Source organism: Thalassophryne amazonica, chromosome 20, assembly GCF_902500255.1.
Source record: "Thalassophryne amazonica chromosome 20, fThaAma1.1, whole genome shotgun sequence".
In the NCBI taxonomy this organism is placed as follows: Eukaryota; Metazoa; Chordata; class Actinopteri; order Batrachoidiformes; family Batrachoididae; genus Thalassophryne; species Thalassophryne amazonica.
The window spans coordinates 44,799,556-44,818,408 of NC_047122.1; the positions used below are offsets into that span (position 1 = coordinate 44,799,556).

At 41.5% G+C, this 18,853-nt stretch overlaps 1 protein-coding gene across 3 annotated transcripts in view; it reads left to right on the forward strand.

Moving 5' to 3' along the window:
• ripor2 (RHO family interacting cell polarization regulator 2) overlaps nt 1-16,446 on the forward strand; it is a 109,770-nt gene extending 93,324 nt beyond the window's left edge. Inside the window, exons 7-22 of one of the 3 annotated variants that reach the window (XM_034160149.1) lie at nt 251-400; nt 726-789; nt 1,472-1,515; nt 1,710-1,835; nt 2,224-2,372; nt 3,812-3,941; nt 4,734-5,492; nt 5,906-6,090; nt 8,874-9,036; nt 9,109-9,241; nt 9,308-9,469; nt 9,588-9,767; nt 12,290-12,492; nt 12,600-12,683; nt 15,380-15,470; nt 15,665-15,770. In XM_034160149.1, coding sequence (XP_034016040.1) covers nt 251-400; nt 726-789; nt 1,472-1,515; nt 1,710-1,835; nt 2,224-2,372; nt 3,812-3,941; nt 4,734-5,492; nt 5,906-6,090; nt 8,874-9,036; nt 9,109-9,241; nt 9,308-9,469; nt 9,588-9,767; nt 12,290-12,492; nt 12,600-12,683; nt 15,380-15,470; nt 15,665-15,765 — 2,724 coding nt within the window. In that variant the 3' untranslated portion in view covers nt 15,766-15,770. Of the gene's footprint in view, nt 1-250; nt 401-725; nt 790-1,471; nt 1,516-1,709; nt 1,836-2,223; nt 2,373-3,811; nt 3,942-4,733; nt 5,493-5,905; nt 6,091-8,873; nt 9,037-9,108; nt 9,242-9,307; nt 9,470-9,587; nt 9,768-12,289; nt 12,493-12,599; nt 12,684-15,379; nt 15,471-15,664 lie in introns of all 3 variants that reach the window. The other 2 variants (XM_034160147.1, XM_034160148.1) reach the window with 2 other exon arrangements.
• The last annotated feature ends 2,407 nt before the right edge of the window (nt 16,447-18,853 follow it).

Sequence of the window (18,853 nt, forward strand, 5' to 3'; positions counted from 1 at the left end):
ATTGGAGCAAAATTGCGGTGTATTTATGGAAATGTGAAGCCACTCGATGCTAGCTTGGTCAGTATGTGTGCGTTTTATACATGTCTTACATGTATAAGACTTCTGAAGTTGGAACAACATACACTTCTGTTAGTAATTTCAATTATTTTTAAAGTGTAAATAAGGTCAAAGTCGGTGGCCCTTCAGAGTCATTATATGCTAGCATTTGCAGGCTTGGTTTAGCCGACTCTGTTTTGCTGTTTATTTTTAGGTGGATGAGTTGTATGAAGCCTTCTGCATCCAGAACCGTCTGAGGGAAGGTGCTATTCGGATGAAGCAGGCCTTCTCCTCGTCTCCTTCCACTAAAGGCACCAAAGAGAGCATCGCAGAGGTCAACCGCCGCTACAAGGAGTACACGGAGGTACTGATTTAATTATCGCCTCCAGCATAGGGGAAGGAAACCTGGCAAATTACAGCAAAATCTAAGCAACACTTAAAATAATTGAGCATGGGTAATGCCGTTCACGACGGTTACATTATATTTAAATTTACATATTATATTTATGTGTGAAATTGCAACAGTAGAAATGCATCACTCATCGATAAGCCTGAGTGGTTTGATCGGTCTGCTGCCTCTGCAGCGGCGTGTCGCTGTTCGTCTGCATGGAATTTGATTACCATTGTTCTTCTTGTGTGGTAAGGAGCCGTTTGATTTATAATCAAGCTTATCTTTATCTCCTTTCCAGAACATGAGCGCATTTGAGAGTGAACTGGAGAATCTGCTTGGAGAATTCCACATAAAAATGAAAGGTGATATCTAATTTGATTTATTCATTCACTTGATATTGCTGAAGACCAAGGCATTAATTCACCAGTGTATAAAATAGTGTTTAGCACAATGAATAGACATTTGAAAAGATAATGCAAACCCTTAAAGTGACACTATGTAGGATTTAGTGGTGTTTATTTGAAGAAATGGAATATAGCATCAATAACTATATGTTCATTAGTGTATAAATGCCTACAAGAAGGAATCCTTGTGTTTTCATAATCTTAGAATGAGGCCTTCATATCTACATGGGATTGGGCCCCCTCATGGAGGCGGCCATGTTGCACCGCCATATTGATGCAGTTTCCCAAATAGGGACAGACTTTAATCTGCTTTTCAAACTGTTGTTAAATGGAAGATTGCAAGGAAATGTGTTATCTGTCACCAAAGAAGTGAAAAACTGAGAGGCAACAAAGCTGCGACAGTGCAGGGCAATCTATAACCTCACCACTAGATGACACTACATTCTCTTTAAATAAGTTGCACAGTCAAAACACGTGCAGCAATGTGACAACTGCTCAGTGTCACTAATTCACATTAGACTACAAAGTCAGCTAATGCTCAGAGGTTATTTAATGCAGACTAAAGTCTTTACCTTGTGTACATTTTTTCTTTTTTCTCCTCTTTCTTTCAAAGATTTAAAATCATTTTCTTCTCCATCAGGTTTGGCAGGCTTTGCTCGGCTCTGTCCTGGAGACCAGTATGAGGCAAGTTCATTAAAATTTTTCTTGAGGCGACATTAATGTCAGAATTCAAGTGTGAAACTTAACATTGCAGCAGCGTATGCACACTATCAGTAGTTTGTTTGCTGTTACGGGTTTGGTTGATTTTATTTGAAGATATCAAATCTTAGTTCTCTCTTCATCTGCCTTCACTCATATCTTTTTTTTTTTTACTTCAGATCTTCATGCGTTACGGTCGCCAGCGGTGGAAGTTGAAGGGGAGGATTGAAGTCAACTCCAGGCAGAGTTGGGATGGAGATGAGATGGTCTTCATGCCACTCATCTCTGATCTGATTAACATAAAGGTACAGTGTAGAAGTCGTATGTCCTATTTCTGCCCTGAGGCCCATTGGTGCCAGTGCCTGTCTCCAGATACTGTAGTATGAGTGTAGGTCAGTGCCCATTTACAGCTGGCTGGACTTGTCCAAGCACACTGAGCTGCTCTTTCTTAAGGTTGTGATTATTTGGTGCCATTATTCACACAATAGTACTAATTCCTTCAGTGCAAAGCTCACACATCCAGAGGTTTCATCTCCACTGACCTCTGTCTACCTTCTACCCCCTCGGATCTAATTTGTTCAAAATCTCCTTGACGTAAACAGTTCAGCTGACTGGTGCCTTGTTGTGAGAAACATTTGAACAGTAGTGTTTCAGTGGATCATAAGTGGATGTGTTTTGTTGTTGTTGTAATAGGTGACGGAGCTGAAGGGCCTGGCCTCTCACATGCTTGTGGGCAGTGTGATCTGCGAGACGAAGGAGCTCTTTACCGCCATGCCTCAGGTGGTGGCTGTGGACGTCAACGATCTGGGAACCATCAAGCTTAATCTGGAGGTCATCTGGTAGTAAGTAGTCTCTTACATGAACAACAAACAATCACATTATTCATCTGTTTGTATCTACTGTATGTCATCTTGTGGTTCATTCACCCAATTATTATTTGGTCTTAAACGCTACAAAAATATTACACGCTTTACTAAATTATGACTTGACAGTTTCCTGCCATCTAGTGCTGAAATTCAGTCATTACAAGTTATTCCAACTGTCTTGGTGAAGGACTTTAATTTTTTTGGATAATAGTGTCATTCTAAGTGTTAAATAAAAGAAACTTTTACAATTATTTTCAAAATGTGCATTTTCTATTGATAATTATCGCGCTAAACAAATTCGCTAAAAATAAATGACCGCTACAGGCGCTGCATTAAAACCAAAAGTGTGACGTGAGCGTATGTGGTAATGTGTTCGCCTTTGTACCGGTTAATCATTTAGAATTTATATCATGTCCTCAGCTAGACTAATAAATAAAGACTTCCTGTGTTCTCGGCTGTCTCTGCTTTCACCGCGACAGCTGGCTTTGGTTTTTTTGACCGGACTTGAGGTGACTAAGCTCCTTTGGTAGATGGTATGCCCGCAGGCTAACGGCTAGCAACTTGAGGTCCTGGCAGCACAAAACCTTCTTTATGATGATGTGTCCTGGGTTACAAAAGTAGTTGTTAACGCAAATGATGAGTCCCACCTTTGCTTTAGTGTCTCTGTCTGTTCTCACAGCAGTGAATCTCAGCAGGTCCACGTTAGCGTCCGGTATGAGGTGGGTCAGCCACATCTCTATATGGATAAACAACCTGCTCTCACGTTAAATCCACTGGTTTTTCATCTTGTTCAAGATCAGCGAGTTCACATTTCCCATGATCACGGAGGGATTTGATAATTTGTAGCACCTCCGGTTGTCTGCTAGCCTAGCCTTTAGCTTAGCACAGGCCTTGCAGCCCGTGGGTCTCCTCCTCAACTCTGCTGCGATGGGGTGTTTTATCCCAGCTTGTCCCTTTGTTTTCAGACCCAGCAATTCCTCTCTTGAGGTGAAGAAGCTGGCTCCTGGTAGCGTTAAAGTTAAAATTAACCATGGGATATATATAAAGTACACAATATCTTTGTGAGAAGAGCAGGAGGGTAGAAGGATAGGAAAAAATTAGCTAAAAAAGAGGTCAAACGCTGGTGAGGCAGCCGTCTCCCACAGCGCCAAATATACACAGGAGCTTGGTCCCCAGACGCATAAGTCATAAAATATCTGACCATTCAGATGTGTTCTTTGTAACTTTTTATTTTATACATTTATTAATTATCAACAACAAAATAACTCATAAGAACGGTGGGAAATGCATGTTTTTAGTATGTTTTATCAGATAAAATAAGAATTATTTTTAAGCTAGCCCCTCTTTAATAGTAGCTACCCATGCATAGGTGACAGATCAACCAAAGATGTTGCTAAGTTCTATTCCTCATCCAGCCCCTTCGACGTGGAGGACCTAACTCTGTCATCTGGAAACATCAGCAAAGCCACCGCCCTCCAAAGACGGGTGTCTGTCTACAGCCAGGGAACACCAGAGACCCCCACCTTCCAGGACACGTCCTTCTTTGTGAGTTTAACACAGTCCTACTTCTATTCCATTGTTGGTAAAACGCTGTGCTTTTTGTGGGTTGGTGGTCTGAAGACATTCTGAGAAACAGTAGCTGCTACTAACACCTTAGAAATGTTAATACCTTTCTAGATTCATGAAAAGTTGAGGCACCAATTTTTTTGTCATTCATTACTTTTGCACGTTAACTAAAATATAAAAATTGATCTCACCTTCCGTCACTCAAACATGAACCTCATTGTCCCATTGCCTTGCGTACATCGTGGAAAGAAGTGGCGACCGTATCCCGTGGAACGCCAACACTTCTCCTTCCTGCACATGCTCCGAGACACCCTGCTAGAGAAGCTAAGGCACAGCCGTTCGTTTGGGGATCTGGCCTCACTTCGGCCAAGACCCAAATCCAGTCTGGAGGTCTATGTGAGTGTGTGTGTGTGTGTGTGTGTGGTGGGGGGGCCTCCTAACCTGATTCTATCCCACCATGCCCCCTGTGGCCACACGGGCATGGTGGAGATGTGCTGCTGGTATGAAAATTCTTGGACTTTTGCGGTCTCTTTCTCCACGCCACAATCTGGCACATGTGGATGTTTGCATGATGTGCTGTTTGATCTGTTTGTATTTCTGGGCAAATTGTCATCGTTGTATCTTGGTTTAATCAAACCATTGATCAGATTTGAGACATGGAGTAGATCTCTTTCTTGAGCTGTTTGTCTTGCGGTGACCTCTGACTCCATGCCGGCATTAACGTTTTTATCTTTACGCCAGCTGAGATTTGCTACCTGTGTTTTCTTTTAGTCCACCTTACCTGACGATGTCTTTGAAAATGGCGGCTGCGGCGTCATCGAGTGCAAGCGTCTCTCCTCTACCTTCTCTGACACCTCGGGTTCAACGCCAAGCCCTGCCCCGAGCTCCCGCTCCCCGGGCCAATCCAACCCCGAGATCACAGTCACGCCGCCGGAAATGGACCCATCATCTATGAAGATCTTTCCAGCAAGAGAGAATTCCATTGCAGAGGAAAATCTAATGGAGGAAGAGGAGGAGGGTGAAGATGACGACGAAGAGGAAGGGGAGACTGGTAGCAGAGGAAGTCGGCACAGCGGCACCAGTGGCAGTCTTGCCAGCGATGAAGCTGAAGCGGCAGAAGACTCCGAGTGGGAGCGCACAGAGTCCCAGCGTCATTCTGGCTCCAACTGTTGCTCAACAGCCAGGTCCTTGTGCTCCAATAACCATCTGTCCACAGTAGCGCCGGAGGATGTTTTTCTGGACCATGTTGATGAGCTGAAACCTTTAGAACTGGACACGGAGGAGGCAGGGAGCCTGACTCGGCAGCTTGTGAAGAGGCTGACTTCTTCAGAAATCTTGCCGCCGAGCGGAAGCTCCACAGAGAGCGGAGGAAGCTTGAGCTGGGCAGGGGAGGGCAGCCGGGCCTTTCTGGAGAGCAGCTTGGAGGAGGCTATCCACAGCCTTCTGATGAGGCTGGAGTCCCTGACGCACCGCTGCCGCGAGATACAGGACCTAGAACAGGAAGTGATGCGCCTAGAGGACCTCCTCAAGGTAGCTGTCCAGATTTTTTTTCTTTTTATGTAAATATGTGGACTGTTTTATCAGAGTAGTATTTGGAAAAAATAAACACTATTAAGAACTTTTAGTTACTTTTTTGCTTATCAGATGGTCTACGTTGTCAAACTAAGACTTTGCTTCATTTGTTATAACCAGTTGCCTACAGCGGTCGTCTGTCTTCGTATTCGTGAAACATCATAGTTTGTAAATGCAGGATTTTTACTACTTATCCACACAAGACACCTTATCGTGCTGTGGAAAAATCACTCAAAATACAGATGCTCAAACAATCAGAGTTCTTTACATGACTGTGGCCACATGGAATAAAGTGTCAGTGTTACTGCGCTCATGTCTGATTTTTCGAGGGTGAAAATTTCTCACCATCTCGGCTCTTGGCTCCTCTCCAGTGCCGTCTCCCAGGCCACAGGAGCCGCTCGTCCAGCCTCAGTTTGACGGTGGAGAGTGCCCTGGAGAGTTTTGACTTCCTCAACACCTCCGACTTTGATGATGAAGACACTGGAGACGATAATGCCGTCCTCGCCATTCCCCCACAAAGGTCACCGCTTTTTGATACAGACGGAGAACAGATTGGGTGAGTGAGGGGAATAGCTTGTGTCTCCCATGTGCCTTCTGGCAAAGTGTAGCTGGAATTTAACATCTTCTTTTGAAGAGCATCCTCCTCTGTTCCACTTCACCATTAACCTGTGCATGTGGTGGTGCAGCACACAAATTTGCAGCGTGCACAATTATCAGAGCCCCAGAAGGCTGTGAGTCCTTCAGAGTTGTCTGGATGTTTTAGTGGCTTCCCTCACTTGTCTCCTCCTTGAATGGTGGTTAGAATTTTGAGAACTGCCTAGTCCAGGTTGATTTACTGTGCAGTGCTATACTGTTTGTATTTCATAATGATTGATATAAATGAAGTTCAAGATATCAGTTTTTATCAGTAAATATAACAACATACAGTAGTGTTCAGAATAATAGTAGTGCCATGTGACTAAAAAGATTAATCCAGGTCTTGAGTATATTTCTTATTGTTACATGGGAAACAAGGTGCCAGTAGATTCAGTAGATTCTCACAAATTCAACAAGACCAAGCATTCATGATATGCACACTCTTAAGGCTATGAAATTGGGCTATTAGTAAAAAAAAAAAAAAAAGTAGAAAAGGGGGTGTTCACAATAATAGTAGTGTGGCATTCAGTCAGTGAGTTCATCAATTTTGTTGAACAAACAGGTGTGAATCAGGTGTCCCCTATTTAAGGATGAAGCCAGCACCTGTTGAACATGCTTTTCTCTTTGAAAGCCTGAGAAAAATGGGACGTTCAAGACATTGTTCAGAAGAACAGCGTAGTTTGATTAAAAAGTTGATTGGAGAGGGGAAAACTTATACGCAGGTGCAAAAAATTATAGGCTGTTCATCTACAATGATCTCCAATGCTTTAAAATGGACAAAAAAAACAAAGACACATGGAAGAAAATGGAAAACAACCATCAAAATGGATAGAAGAATAACCAGAATGGCAAAAGCTCACCCATTGATCAGCTCCAGGATGATCAAAGACAGTCTGGAGTTACCTGTAAGTGCTGTGACAGTTAGAAGACGCCTGTGTGAAGCTAATTTATTTGCAAGAATCCCCCACAAAGTCCCTCTGTTAAATAAAAGACATGTGCAGAAAAGATTACAATTTGCCAAAGAACACATCAACTGGCTTAAAGAGAAATGGAGGAATATTTTGTGGACTGATGAGAGTAAAATTGTTCTTTTTGGGTCCAAGGGCCGCAGACAGTTTGTGAGATGACCCCCAAACTCTGAATTCAAGCCACAGTTCACAGTGAAGACAGTGAAGCATGGTGGTGCAAGCATCATGATATGGGCATGTTTCTCCTACTATGGTGTTGGGCCTATATATCGCATACCAGGTATCATGGATCAGTTTGGATATGTCAAAATACTTGAAGATGTCATGTTGCCTTATGCTGAAGAGGACATGCCCTTGAAATGGGTGTTTCAACAAGACATTGACTCCAAGCACACTAGTAAACGAGCAAAATCTTGGTTCCAAACCAACAAAATTAATGCCTCGCAGATGTGAAGAAATCATGAAAAACTGTGGTTATACAACTAAATACTAGTTTAGTGATTCACAGGATTGATAAAAAAGCAGTTTGAACATAATAGTGATTTGGAATTGTTCGTGTATCCACCCCGACATGTTTACAAAAAAAAAAGACTGTAAAAAAAATTATGATTTCAGTTTGCGATAATTCTTATGTTTAGTTTTGTCCAAGTACTTACATCCTCTAAAAATGTAGGGACTGTTTATACAAATAATTGCTTTCCTCAGTGGTTAATTTGTAATTACAGAAGCAAAATGTCAAAGGTTTTCATTGTCCAAATGTTTCTGGACCTGTTTGTATTTGTTCCATATGCAGTATCACTTTCTATGAAGTTATTCCACTTTCATCCAATGCTCTGTAGACATGTTTCTTATATGCTAATAGATTAGGAGTGGGCAGACAGATGGATCAGCGTTTACATCTCAAGCATTTCACTTTTTTCCACATGTAACATGAGGAAGGAATATAAACTAAGGAATTGTCTTTGATCCAAAGTTTGAAAGAAGCTTTTGCAGTAAATGTAATTTTATTGATGCTTCTATTGAAAACACTTCAGATCAGATGAGGCTCAACACCGAACTTGAGAACACTATGGTCCACTTTGAAATATTTGGCACACCACTTAAAACTTTAATCACAATTTTGACTGACACGTGAAACTACGATGAAGTATTTCCTTATGTATATATTTTGAAATATGTCTGATATATGCAGAATAACCTAAATAATACCTAAGTAATCTAAATCCCATGATTATTATTTTTTGTTTACTTTGGATTACATTTAAAAAAAAAACTAGCTACTGATAGTTTGGATTAATTCAAAATAAAATACCCTCGGCTATATGAGTATAACAATATTAAACAGAATGCAACCTTTTGACCTCTTAGAATAGGTCAAGGTTAGCCATCTTTGAACTTGTCCAAGCTCTGTGTCCCAAGAATGTTCCCTGTGAATTTGAAGACCCTGGCAGTAATAGGACTGGAGTTATGTTGAGCACAGATGGACACAAGGCCTCCGCAATACCCGATGGCCAATTTTTTGGTCTTGAGTAAAAATGAAAGAATTTTTTAAAAATTTATTTAGAATTGACCACTCGTGGTCCACCAGCAGTACCTTCACAGCTCACCAGGGGACCACAGGCCAACACTTTAGGAATTGGCTCTTGACAGGAAAATCTGGGGTTGGTCGCATTAGTGTTGTTGGGTTTGTTGTTGCTGCCACTTAGTGTTGACTCCGGGTATATGCATGTCTCAGAAACCAACATTCAGAAGCCAGGGGCCACCTGAGTGAAGCCCTGACAGAGGACACTGGAGTGGGAAACAGTATGGCGGGAAGCCCCCTGCCGCTTACCACGGGAAACGAGAACCTGGACGTGGCCATCGTCATCCACCTGCAGTACTGCAGTCACCTCATCCAGGTAGGAATCCTTCCAACGCCTGACGATGATTCCTAATGTACGTGTCACCATAATGACATCACATCACGGCAGGTGTTGACTACTGGAATGTGGGCGTGGCAACGTCGCAGCCTGCTCGTCAAACTGTCGGGGCAGACGCAGCTGTTGGAAGAGCTAGCAGAGATCAGCATCGACAGATTGGGAACAGTTACATCTGCCGCTGATGGTGCGTAACCACAAGTCTGCTTTGTTAACACTGTTGAAACAAAAGTTGAACTTATCGTTTTCTCAGTTCTGCCCGGGCTCGCCGAGCGGCCGGAGCTGATGACCCTGTGGTCGGAGTGCAGCGGGTCAGCGGGGCTTTTTCACACCACACTGGACCGAGTCTTCAAACATATGACACACCGCTACAGGGCAGCGCTGCAGGATGCGCACCCGCAAGCCACAAACGCAGGTCGGCTCAGCGTTACTTTTAATTGCACATTTGAGTCGCTTATTTGGTTTATGAATCAAACTGTGTAAGATTCATCCCTGATTGTGACTGCACGTCTTCAAACTCTGCTGTAATCCAGTGATCGGTGTGGTTGTGGGAGAGATGGTGGATCGGAGCGACCTGGCGTCAGCGGCGTCGTGTGACTCTGCCGCCTCTGCGTTATCCCAGGACGTCTTGACCGTGTTCCAGTTCCACAGCTACATTGTGCAGCATGAAGTAGAGGACATGGAGACACACCTGCTGAACCTGGCCAGAGAGGGTGAGCACGTTCGCTGCTTGGCTCCTCTGCAGACTGACTTTCTTCTTTAATAAATTTAAAAGTTTTTACTTGCTATCAACATGAACACGAGGTTTCTGTGCACGCTGGTTTTCACCTGTGCAGGTTTTCACCTGTGCAAGTTTTCTAATCAACACTATGGTTAACAATCTTGCTATGTTTGTTAGACATGTTGACCCCCAAGAAACTTTTTGATTTTGAGATTCATCCCATCCTGTCTATGGCTGATGCTGAGACCCAGATTCACTGGACTACTGCAATGTTCTGTTTTCTGGTTTACTGCAGTCCAGCATTAGGGGTCTCCAATTGGTTCAAAATGCTGCTGCCAGAGTTTTGACACAAAGCAGAAAGTTCGATCACATTACACCGATTTTGGCATCCCTTCACTGGCTTCCTGTCCCAGTGAGACCAGATTTTAAGGTTCTGCTACTAGCCTATAAAACTGTTCACGGACTGGCACCTCCCTACCTAGCTTGCCTAATTAAACGCTGCGTACTGCCCCGGGCTTTGCATGTTCAAGGTTCAGGACTACTTTGTGTCCCTAGAGTGAATAAAGTCTGTGGGTCACAGAGCTTTCTCTTATTGTGCCCGTTTTGTGGAATGATCTCCCTGCGTCAATAAAACAGCCAGATTCTGTAGAGACTTTCAAGTCCAGACTTAAGATGCACTTATTTTCCCTTTCGTTTGGCTAGCATACTGGCATAGTATAGTTTTACGCTTTTTACTCTTTTAATTCATTTTCTTAGTAAACGGAGTGGGCCGCAGCCTCAACTTTACCTAAATTCTGGGTCTTTTGGTGAAGCTTGGGACTAGTGACCGGAGATCACCTTAGTATTTCTTCTGTTTTTCTTGTTGGTTAATGCTGGCAAATTATACTGTATTGTTGTCTTTCTGATGCTTGATTCTGCTTTTTTTTCTTTTCTCTCTGTTTGAGGTGTGGTTCCATCCAGAGATGGGTGTGCTATCTGTTCCGGAAACCATCCTGTGCACCAGCAACATTTCCTGCATGTTCGTTTTGTGAATTGTTTTGTAATTTGTGTCGGTAACACCCCTTTGAGTCTGGTCTGCTTGAGGTTTCTTCCTCAGAGTGAGTTTTTCCTTACCACTGTTGCCCTGGAGGTTAGTAAGGTTAGGCCTTACTTGTGTGAAGCGCCTTGAGGCAAACTTGTTGTGATTTGGCGCTATATAAATGAAGATAAATTGAAATTTGAGATTAAAAGTCAAGGTCACTGGATACTTTGTAATAAATCTTCTGACCTCGATGTTTTTTTTGGTTTTTTTTTTTTACCTACCTGATTGTCACCAAACGTGGTATGCCTGTTAGGTATATGGACCTCGTCAAAAGTCACTGAACTGTATTTAGTAAAAGCCTTCTGCAGAACAGCATCACTTCTCAATAGTCTGGTGCATGCAGTATATCAGAAATATGCTTAAAATTAAAAGTTCTTGCCAAAATTGATTTACTATTTTATTTTATTTATTTTTGGCTTCTTTAGGGGTCATATAAGTATGACAGCGTTTTAGGGCCACATAGAATTTCTTTTTTTTAGACTTAGAGAATAAAGTCGTAATATTATGAGAATAAAGTCGTAATTTTACGTGAAAAAAGTAGTAATATAATATTTTGACTTTTTCTCGTAAATTACGACTTTTTTCTCGTAATATTACGACTTTATTCTCGAAGTCCAAAAGAAAGAAAAAAAAAAATAAAAATTCAATGTGGCCCTAAAACTCTGTCGTATATAAGCCTGAAATATCTAGGTTCAATTTTTCCAGCCCCTCAACCTCATTTTATGACACCATTTTCAAAATGGCCACCTCCAGGTTGAATATGCCACATAATGACCCTTCTAAGTTACATACAATCATAAACTTGGTGTCTCAACCTGTTTTTGAGTATGAGAAATGTCCTGGTATATCTTGAAGTGATAACGGAGTGGCAGCCATCTTGCAAATCCAATATGGCCACCAGAAAATATGAAATTTTACACAGTTTTCAATTAACGAGTGCTGTGATGGATATATATTTGTCTAGGATTTTGTTTTTGACTACACTCAATAACTTATAGTGATGTTCAGGTTTTTCTCTAATGATTTTCATTTATATATTAACAAATTATGCAGTCATTTTTTCATATACCATACATACAATTAATGTACACAATGGCTTATCAAAATTCGCCCAGGGCACCATGGGTTATTGCACACTATGCACTTGTTAAAAGCGCCCCCTTGAGATATTGATGGCTCAGAAAATACTTTGAAGAAGGAAAAGCTGCTGATTGTGTCCCATTCTGTGCAAGAAAGAAAAAAATACCTGAATTTTTCTGTTGTCTTAATCAAATTTTGACCAATTTATTGAGCAAAATAAATAAATCCCTCTATTTATAATAATGCTAATCTATAGATGCTGGACAAAAGCAAAGTTCAAGCTGGTGTCGAGAGTGTAGAAAAGGCTAATCTGCTTTTAATCTAAAGTTATTTTAATTTATTTATTTTTAAAGAGGTGTTTGCTGAGACCTTGTGCAGCCACAGTCCTGCTTGCTGTCTGGCAGAGCTGGAGGATGTCCACGTGTCATCGCTGTGGCCTCGAACCGCCACTCTGAGGGTGCTGGCTTCTCTGCTGACCGCAGAGGACCCTCAGATCAACCGAGCAGCAGTAGACTACCTGACCTCTGCAGCCTCACACAGCCACTTCAGGACGAGGGTGAGCGGGCTGAGGGTCAGATGGTGCTGGAGAGAATGTGTGCACGGAGGCAGAATGCTTTAATTGGTCTTGGCAGATCTTTAAAAATTACCTTTGTGTGTTTGCAGGCGGTGGAATACTACACTCAGGCTCTGTCAGAGGCTGGAGTTCAGAGCCAGAGAGCTGCCTGCTCAGCTCTCAGCTGCCTGCAGGTTAGTCATCACATCCACAGTCGAAACAATGAGAGGATATGGAAAAGTTACCATTTGCTGACAGATTTCAGTGAAATTTAGCAGACAGGATTAGTTTTAGGTTAATAAATAGCAAAATCATTCAATATTGATGCAGATCCTCTATCTGGATTTTGTTGTTGTTGTATTTAATTATTTGCTTCCCATTGAGTTCCATGTAACTATTAAAGCACCCAGGAGGGCGGAGAGGAAACTGCTTGCACAAAGTGCTGTAGCTTAAAGGACAATGTCGCACATTATTTAACATCCCAGTTAACAATACAACATTAAAGTATTCATGATTGTAAGTCTATGCGTACACATGCTGTAATAATTAGTAGTCGCCGATGTATTTTATTACTAATTATTCCTCTCACTCTAAGAGTTAGCAGGTGCATTTCTGGAACATGTCTTTCTCTGCATTTCTCAGTGTGTGATGTGCATTTTAGAAAAAGCAGAAACATCACGATGGCCGACAGACAGAGTGAAACAAACACTGCCATCTGATAATGAAGCTTCTGAGCTCTCTTTTGAAAGTGGTAGCTCTGATTTACATAGGATGTACAGACACGAGGCGGCACACTTCACCAAAACTTTACTTTTTCAGTCTGTCAGATTTTGAAACCTAACATGTAACCTAACCATCCCTGGTTCTCAAGACCAGGCACCTAAGTGGCTCTACTCTACTCTTTTCTATTTTACTCTTCCTTTTTAGATATTTACATATACCTTTGTATACTGGCATAGCTCCACCTTAGAATTGGAATATACAGTGGTCCCTCGCTATAACGTGGTTCACCTTTCGCGGCCTCGCTGTTTCACTGACTTTTTTTAGTCCAATTTTGCATGCTTTTTTTTTTTACACTGCATTGTGTTCCGCGGCCTCATCAAGCCCACCGCGAAGGGAGAGCACGCGCATTGTGTTCTGCGTGTCTGTTTATAAGAATCTTCTCGCCCAGAAGAAAAAAGAGCGTCAACAACTACCCATAACTGTGTTCTACACTCGGAAAAAGACACCTGCAGCGAGGTGTGAGTCAGTGGAAAAAGACGCGACAGCGCAGCGGCGCCAGGACGAAGAGGCGCGATCAGAGGAACTGTGAAATACTGGTCAGCCACTATTAATAATTTCTTATGTGTCCAACCTCGTACATTGATCGTTAAAAGAAAATTCGTTAGTTCTAAAAGCCATCATAATTATTTATAGGAAAGCGTTCTATTTTGTTTGGGCCTGAAAACAGGTTGGTTTGAACTTTGAGAGTGTTTACACATGAGAGAAAAGTGAGAAAATGTTCATGGCTGATTGAGAAAAGTGTATAAAGTGTGTAGTGAGGTGTTTTACAGCCTTAAAACGTCTATAATTGTAAAAAAATAACGCTGGCCACTTCGTGGATTTTGCCTATCGCGGGCTATTTTTAGAACGTAACTCCCGCGATAAACGAGGGACCACTGTAATATATAAGATATACCTTAGTGAATTTTCATGTGGTGACACTGCTGTCTGTGTCACAGGACGCAGGTTTACTGCCACCGTGAACATGGACATGGAATGTCTCCACAATGCTGTTTTTACAGGCTGCCTGAACCCACAGATGTATTTCTTACATTGGAAAAATTCAGATGATGTTATTTTCAAGAGATAATGGACATCCTATCCAACATGCCAGAATCATAAGAGAACTTGAGGAGCTGACAGCGGAGCTGCAGTCAGACATTATTCTCCGGCCGGCGACCCTGTGCATGAGAACTTATAGTGGACCTGGACATTGTTCTGCAGCTTGCAATCGTGTGTAATCCATGCATGATGACTTCTTTGGGGGGGGGGGGGACTTTTACGTATTTAAGCTTGGAAATCATTCTACAAGTAGGTGCGTGCCCTGTTCAGTTTTTTCCCTTTTGTATTTTGTTCTCCTCAGTGGAGCTGGTAGGCTTTATTTTGATTCTATTTTCAGTCTTAGATTTTGATGTGTGCAGAGCGGCACGCTGTTTTAATGCATACGCTGAACTTGCCGCTCTTCTTCAGGCTGTCTGCTCACATAGATGTATTTCTTAGATTTTTCACAGTTGTATCAATGACAACACTTAACAAGCGAACACAGAGCTGAGCGTCTAGCAGAAACCGTTTTTAACAGGTTGCGTTCATGGTCGCGCACGGACACTAAGTCTTCTCACAGTGGAGAGCAGCTGCTTCGTTTACCGTGACTACATACAAAATTAACAGTTATCACTTAAAAACGAGTCATCATAACACAACATTACACTTATATAAACTTTGCAATTAATCTGCAGCTCCATTCTTAACGTTAGCAGCTACATTCCATTCAGTTGTATGCTGGGAAGTTTTCCTCAAACCTGTTTGTTGCAAATGGTGTATACTTTGAAACCAGTCACAAAAGTGTACAAAGTAATCCCGGCATATTATCGGCTGGTAACTAACAACTTAAATCTAAATTGTTATGATTTTGGTGCGATGTGTCCTTTAAGTTACTTTACAATGTCCAGACAAAGGTCAAATATATATATTTTCATGTCAAGAAGCCATATTGTTTGATACTTTTATGCTTTTTAGGACATCATGGTCAGATTCACTATGTTACAGATATCCCTTATGTGTAGTAATTCATTAATATTAATGATGGTATTACTTATGTGTACTGTTCTGACACCTTTTATCTCTGTAGGCAGTGGAGAGCATCAGGGCAGTTGTAGCACTGTGTGATTCAGCAGATGAGGAACTACGCCATGTTGCCATAGAAACCCTATTAACATTTGGTGAGTCAAAGAATTATGTAAACCCGTTATGCTCAATGTGTAATGTGAACAGTAAAAAACTCGTAGCTACCCCCGACCCCCCACCCTTTGTCTCGTTCAAATTTCTGGCCAGTTCCCTTCCTAACGAGTCATTTACTAACACCTCTTCAAAGGCGCATGCCAGGGTTTTGGGGTAATGTTTGTTTTTGTGTCAGGTGAGGAGGGTCGGCTGGCGTACCAGCAGCTGGACACAGTTCCAAAGGAAGTGATCCGTCTGGGCACGCAGCGAGGTGGTACAGTCACCACTGCCTTCTGAGCCACGGCGCCACTGAATACATCACTTCAACATCCTGGCTCGTGCACACCACGCAGGGCTATCAATGTCTGATCAGCTCATTGATCTACTTATTGCTAATGGATATCACTCCATGTGACGGACTTTCAGGTCACCACACGCTGCCTCAAGAACTAACACCAAGCAACACAACCACAAAGACCCTGCTACACTCACGGTTACCTCCAGTTTTGAGCACTCCAACAACCCCCCCCCTTGCTTTCTGAGCCAGGCAAATCACTTGCATTGAGCTCGACGGGTGTATCCGAACGCCTCCGAAAGCCGTTCCAAAGATTGTGAAAAGCGGAAATCTAAACTCCTCAAGAAGCCGTCTGCCACTGCACATGATACACACATCATTCTGATCATCTGGTTGTCACATATTTGTAGTAGAATCACCGTTGACCATTTGGTAACTTTTGTTAAAGTGCATCTTTTTTTCTTTTTTTTTTGCGCTTTCAGAGTATTTGCACTGATGTAAATATTGAGTGTTACACAGCCACTGCATGTTTTTTTTTTTTAAACTTCTATTTTCAGTTCAGGGATTTTGATGCTTTGTTGCACAGAGCCCCATTAATTTGGGGGATTACCACTGAGGTGGACACGGCTATTAATGACATCAGCTCTCAGTGCAGAAAATGGGGAAAATCTTAAGTGAAGCAACTAATTCACTCTGATTAAAAGCACGAATTTTCCTCAACATGCAGTTTAAAGTGCAATTCCCCCCACCCCCACCCTGTGTAAATGGGCAATTCTGTGGTAACGGAATTACAGCAGCAAAATCTGGACATATGGCATCTAACCATGACAGATTAGCTCAAATTGTAATTTCGTTACCGTAGAATTGCCCAAATATGTAGTTCTTTTGCACGCAGCTGGCATTAAAAGTCAGCTTTTATTATTTGAGCTTCACCCTGAAGACTCTAACTCCTTTTTGTAAATGATTTTCCCTTTTACTTGCAGGTACGAGTCCATTTGAAGGCAATAAATTTGTACAGATGGCGAGAATGCACGCTGAACTGCAAAGAGGGTTCTTGGAGCCGAGTTGCGTGTCGTCTGCACGTTGTTGTCCGCTAACAGAACGATTACACATTAAGCTTTTGTCATTAGATTCTGCAGAAAGAAGTGTTCTGTTTGCCTCAGCTGTTTCCTGCAACTAACTACTGTGGGAAAACTGTGCAGAGTGTAGTTTGCTCATTTTAACTGTACTACTGAGTCTTACGATAAGTCGAAGTTGTTCATCGTATTTATTTACACATTTTGAGTATTTCAGTTATACTGTATAATGCAATAGCAACAATGTATATTTATGCTCTATTTTTAAGCAGCTGTTGTAGCTTAAATATTTTAGTTATCATGCAAATGGGTACACTTGGATTTTGATAGGACTTTACAACTGTTAGGTAATAGTATTACATAAAATTCATGAGATCCCAAGTTTAATGATGGAAGGTAATAACTGACTTAATGCAACCAAAGGAAGACTATTTTGATAACTCACCTACCCAGAAGGTTTTGAAAACATTATCTGCATCGTCTGACATGCAGATGTTTGCTTCAAAAGCACAAAGGGAAAAAAAACATTGATCTTAGATTAGAAATCTAAGAACAATGTTTTTTTTTTAAGTTGTAACTGCACAACCCACAAGCCATATAGACACTTCTGAAAAATGGTAAAAGCCAGTTTGCCCCCCCACCCAGAGAACACACGTGATCTATACCAGTTTACCCATGTGAATAGCCTTCCAGTGATTATTGTAATGTTGCATTCAGTGTATTTTAATCTTTCTTTGCAGAGTGGCGTTTGACCAGTGTTGGGAATTGATTTGTTCGGTCAGTTCCAAATCAGGACAGGGTGTGCACATGTAGACTAAAATTTAAGTGTACTCCAAGTTCGATTGTATTTCATCTCTGAACAGCTTCAGTAGTGATAAAATGAGTTGTACCATTTTCCATTGTGGTTAGCATTTCCTTTTGTTCAACTACAATAAAGTTTATTTTTGCATAATTGTTACTGACAGCAGACAAGTGTGACTTGAATAAGTATAATACATTTCAAGAGCTGGAGCCTCAAAGTGTTGCACAAGACTCATACTAAAAGTACATGCAGAAATAAGATGTGATCTGGCCCTTGTTCCAAGCAAAAGTCTTACATCCAACCACAAATAATGCAATACATGTACTTGTGGCACTTGGATGTCAAACAAAATGAGGTGCTTGTGTTACAGCAGTGAGATGATACAGTAAATACGAGTAGTAACCAAACCCATTCATAATGGCTGTTTTACTTTACTGTGCATTTATTTTGGTCACTTATGACATAAGCTTACCATAAGAACCAGCTTGAAACTTCTGAAATAGAAGTAATTACAGTTGTCCCAGAGTATTTCATGCTGCTACCAAAGAAAATGCCTCCAAATTAAATGAGCCCAGTTTTTCCTCATGACCATTAATTTATAGTTCAACAAGTAGAGTGCACTGGAAATATCACCTGGGTTCATGCAAGATCAGAGTGTGCTTTTAACTGAACCATCACCTTGGACTGATGACTTAACTTGTCTGATACAGTAAATGTATGAGATGTTTTTAGTTATGACTCATTTGCATTTTATGAATATGCAGAGTCACTCACATTTGGACCCTCTACAATGTGCTTGTACATGGGGTCGGTTTTCACCCATGCATTATTAAAACCAGTCAGGCATTTATTTTGTGTGTAGATACATACCTTACTTTTCAAGGTCAAAAGACAAAGTTGGTTAATTTACTAGATTCTAGTCAAGACTGTTACTTTATATAATGCTTTCACCAGTTCTAACAGCTTAAACACCATTTTAAAAAGTTACTAAGGGATTTAAAACTCCAATTTAACAATCTTGTTACAGATTAAGGTTCAAGCATCTACATTTTGTCACAACAGCATGGCAAAGGTTGACTACCTTGGAGTCTCCAGCAATTGGGGTGCAATGAAAACATCTAGCTTCTGTAGCTAACGTACTCACGTACTAGTATTCTGGAAGCATACAAATGACTCAAAACAATTTACAAGTTTATAGCTTAACATTTGAAC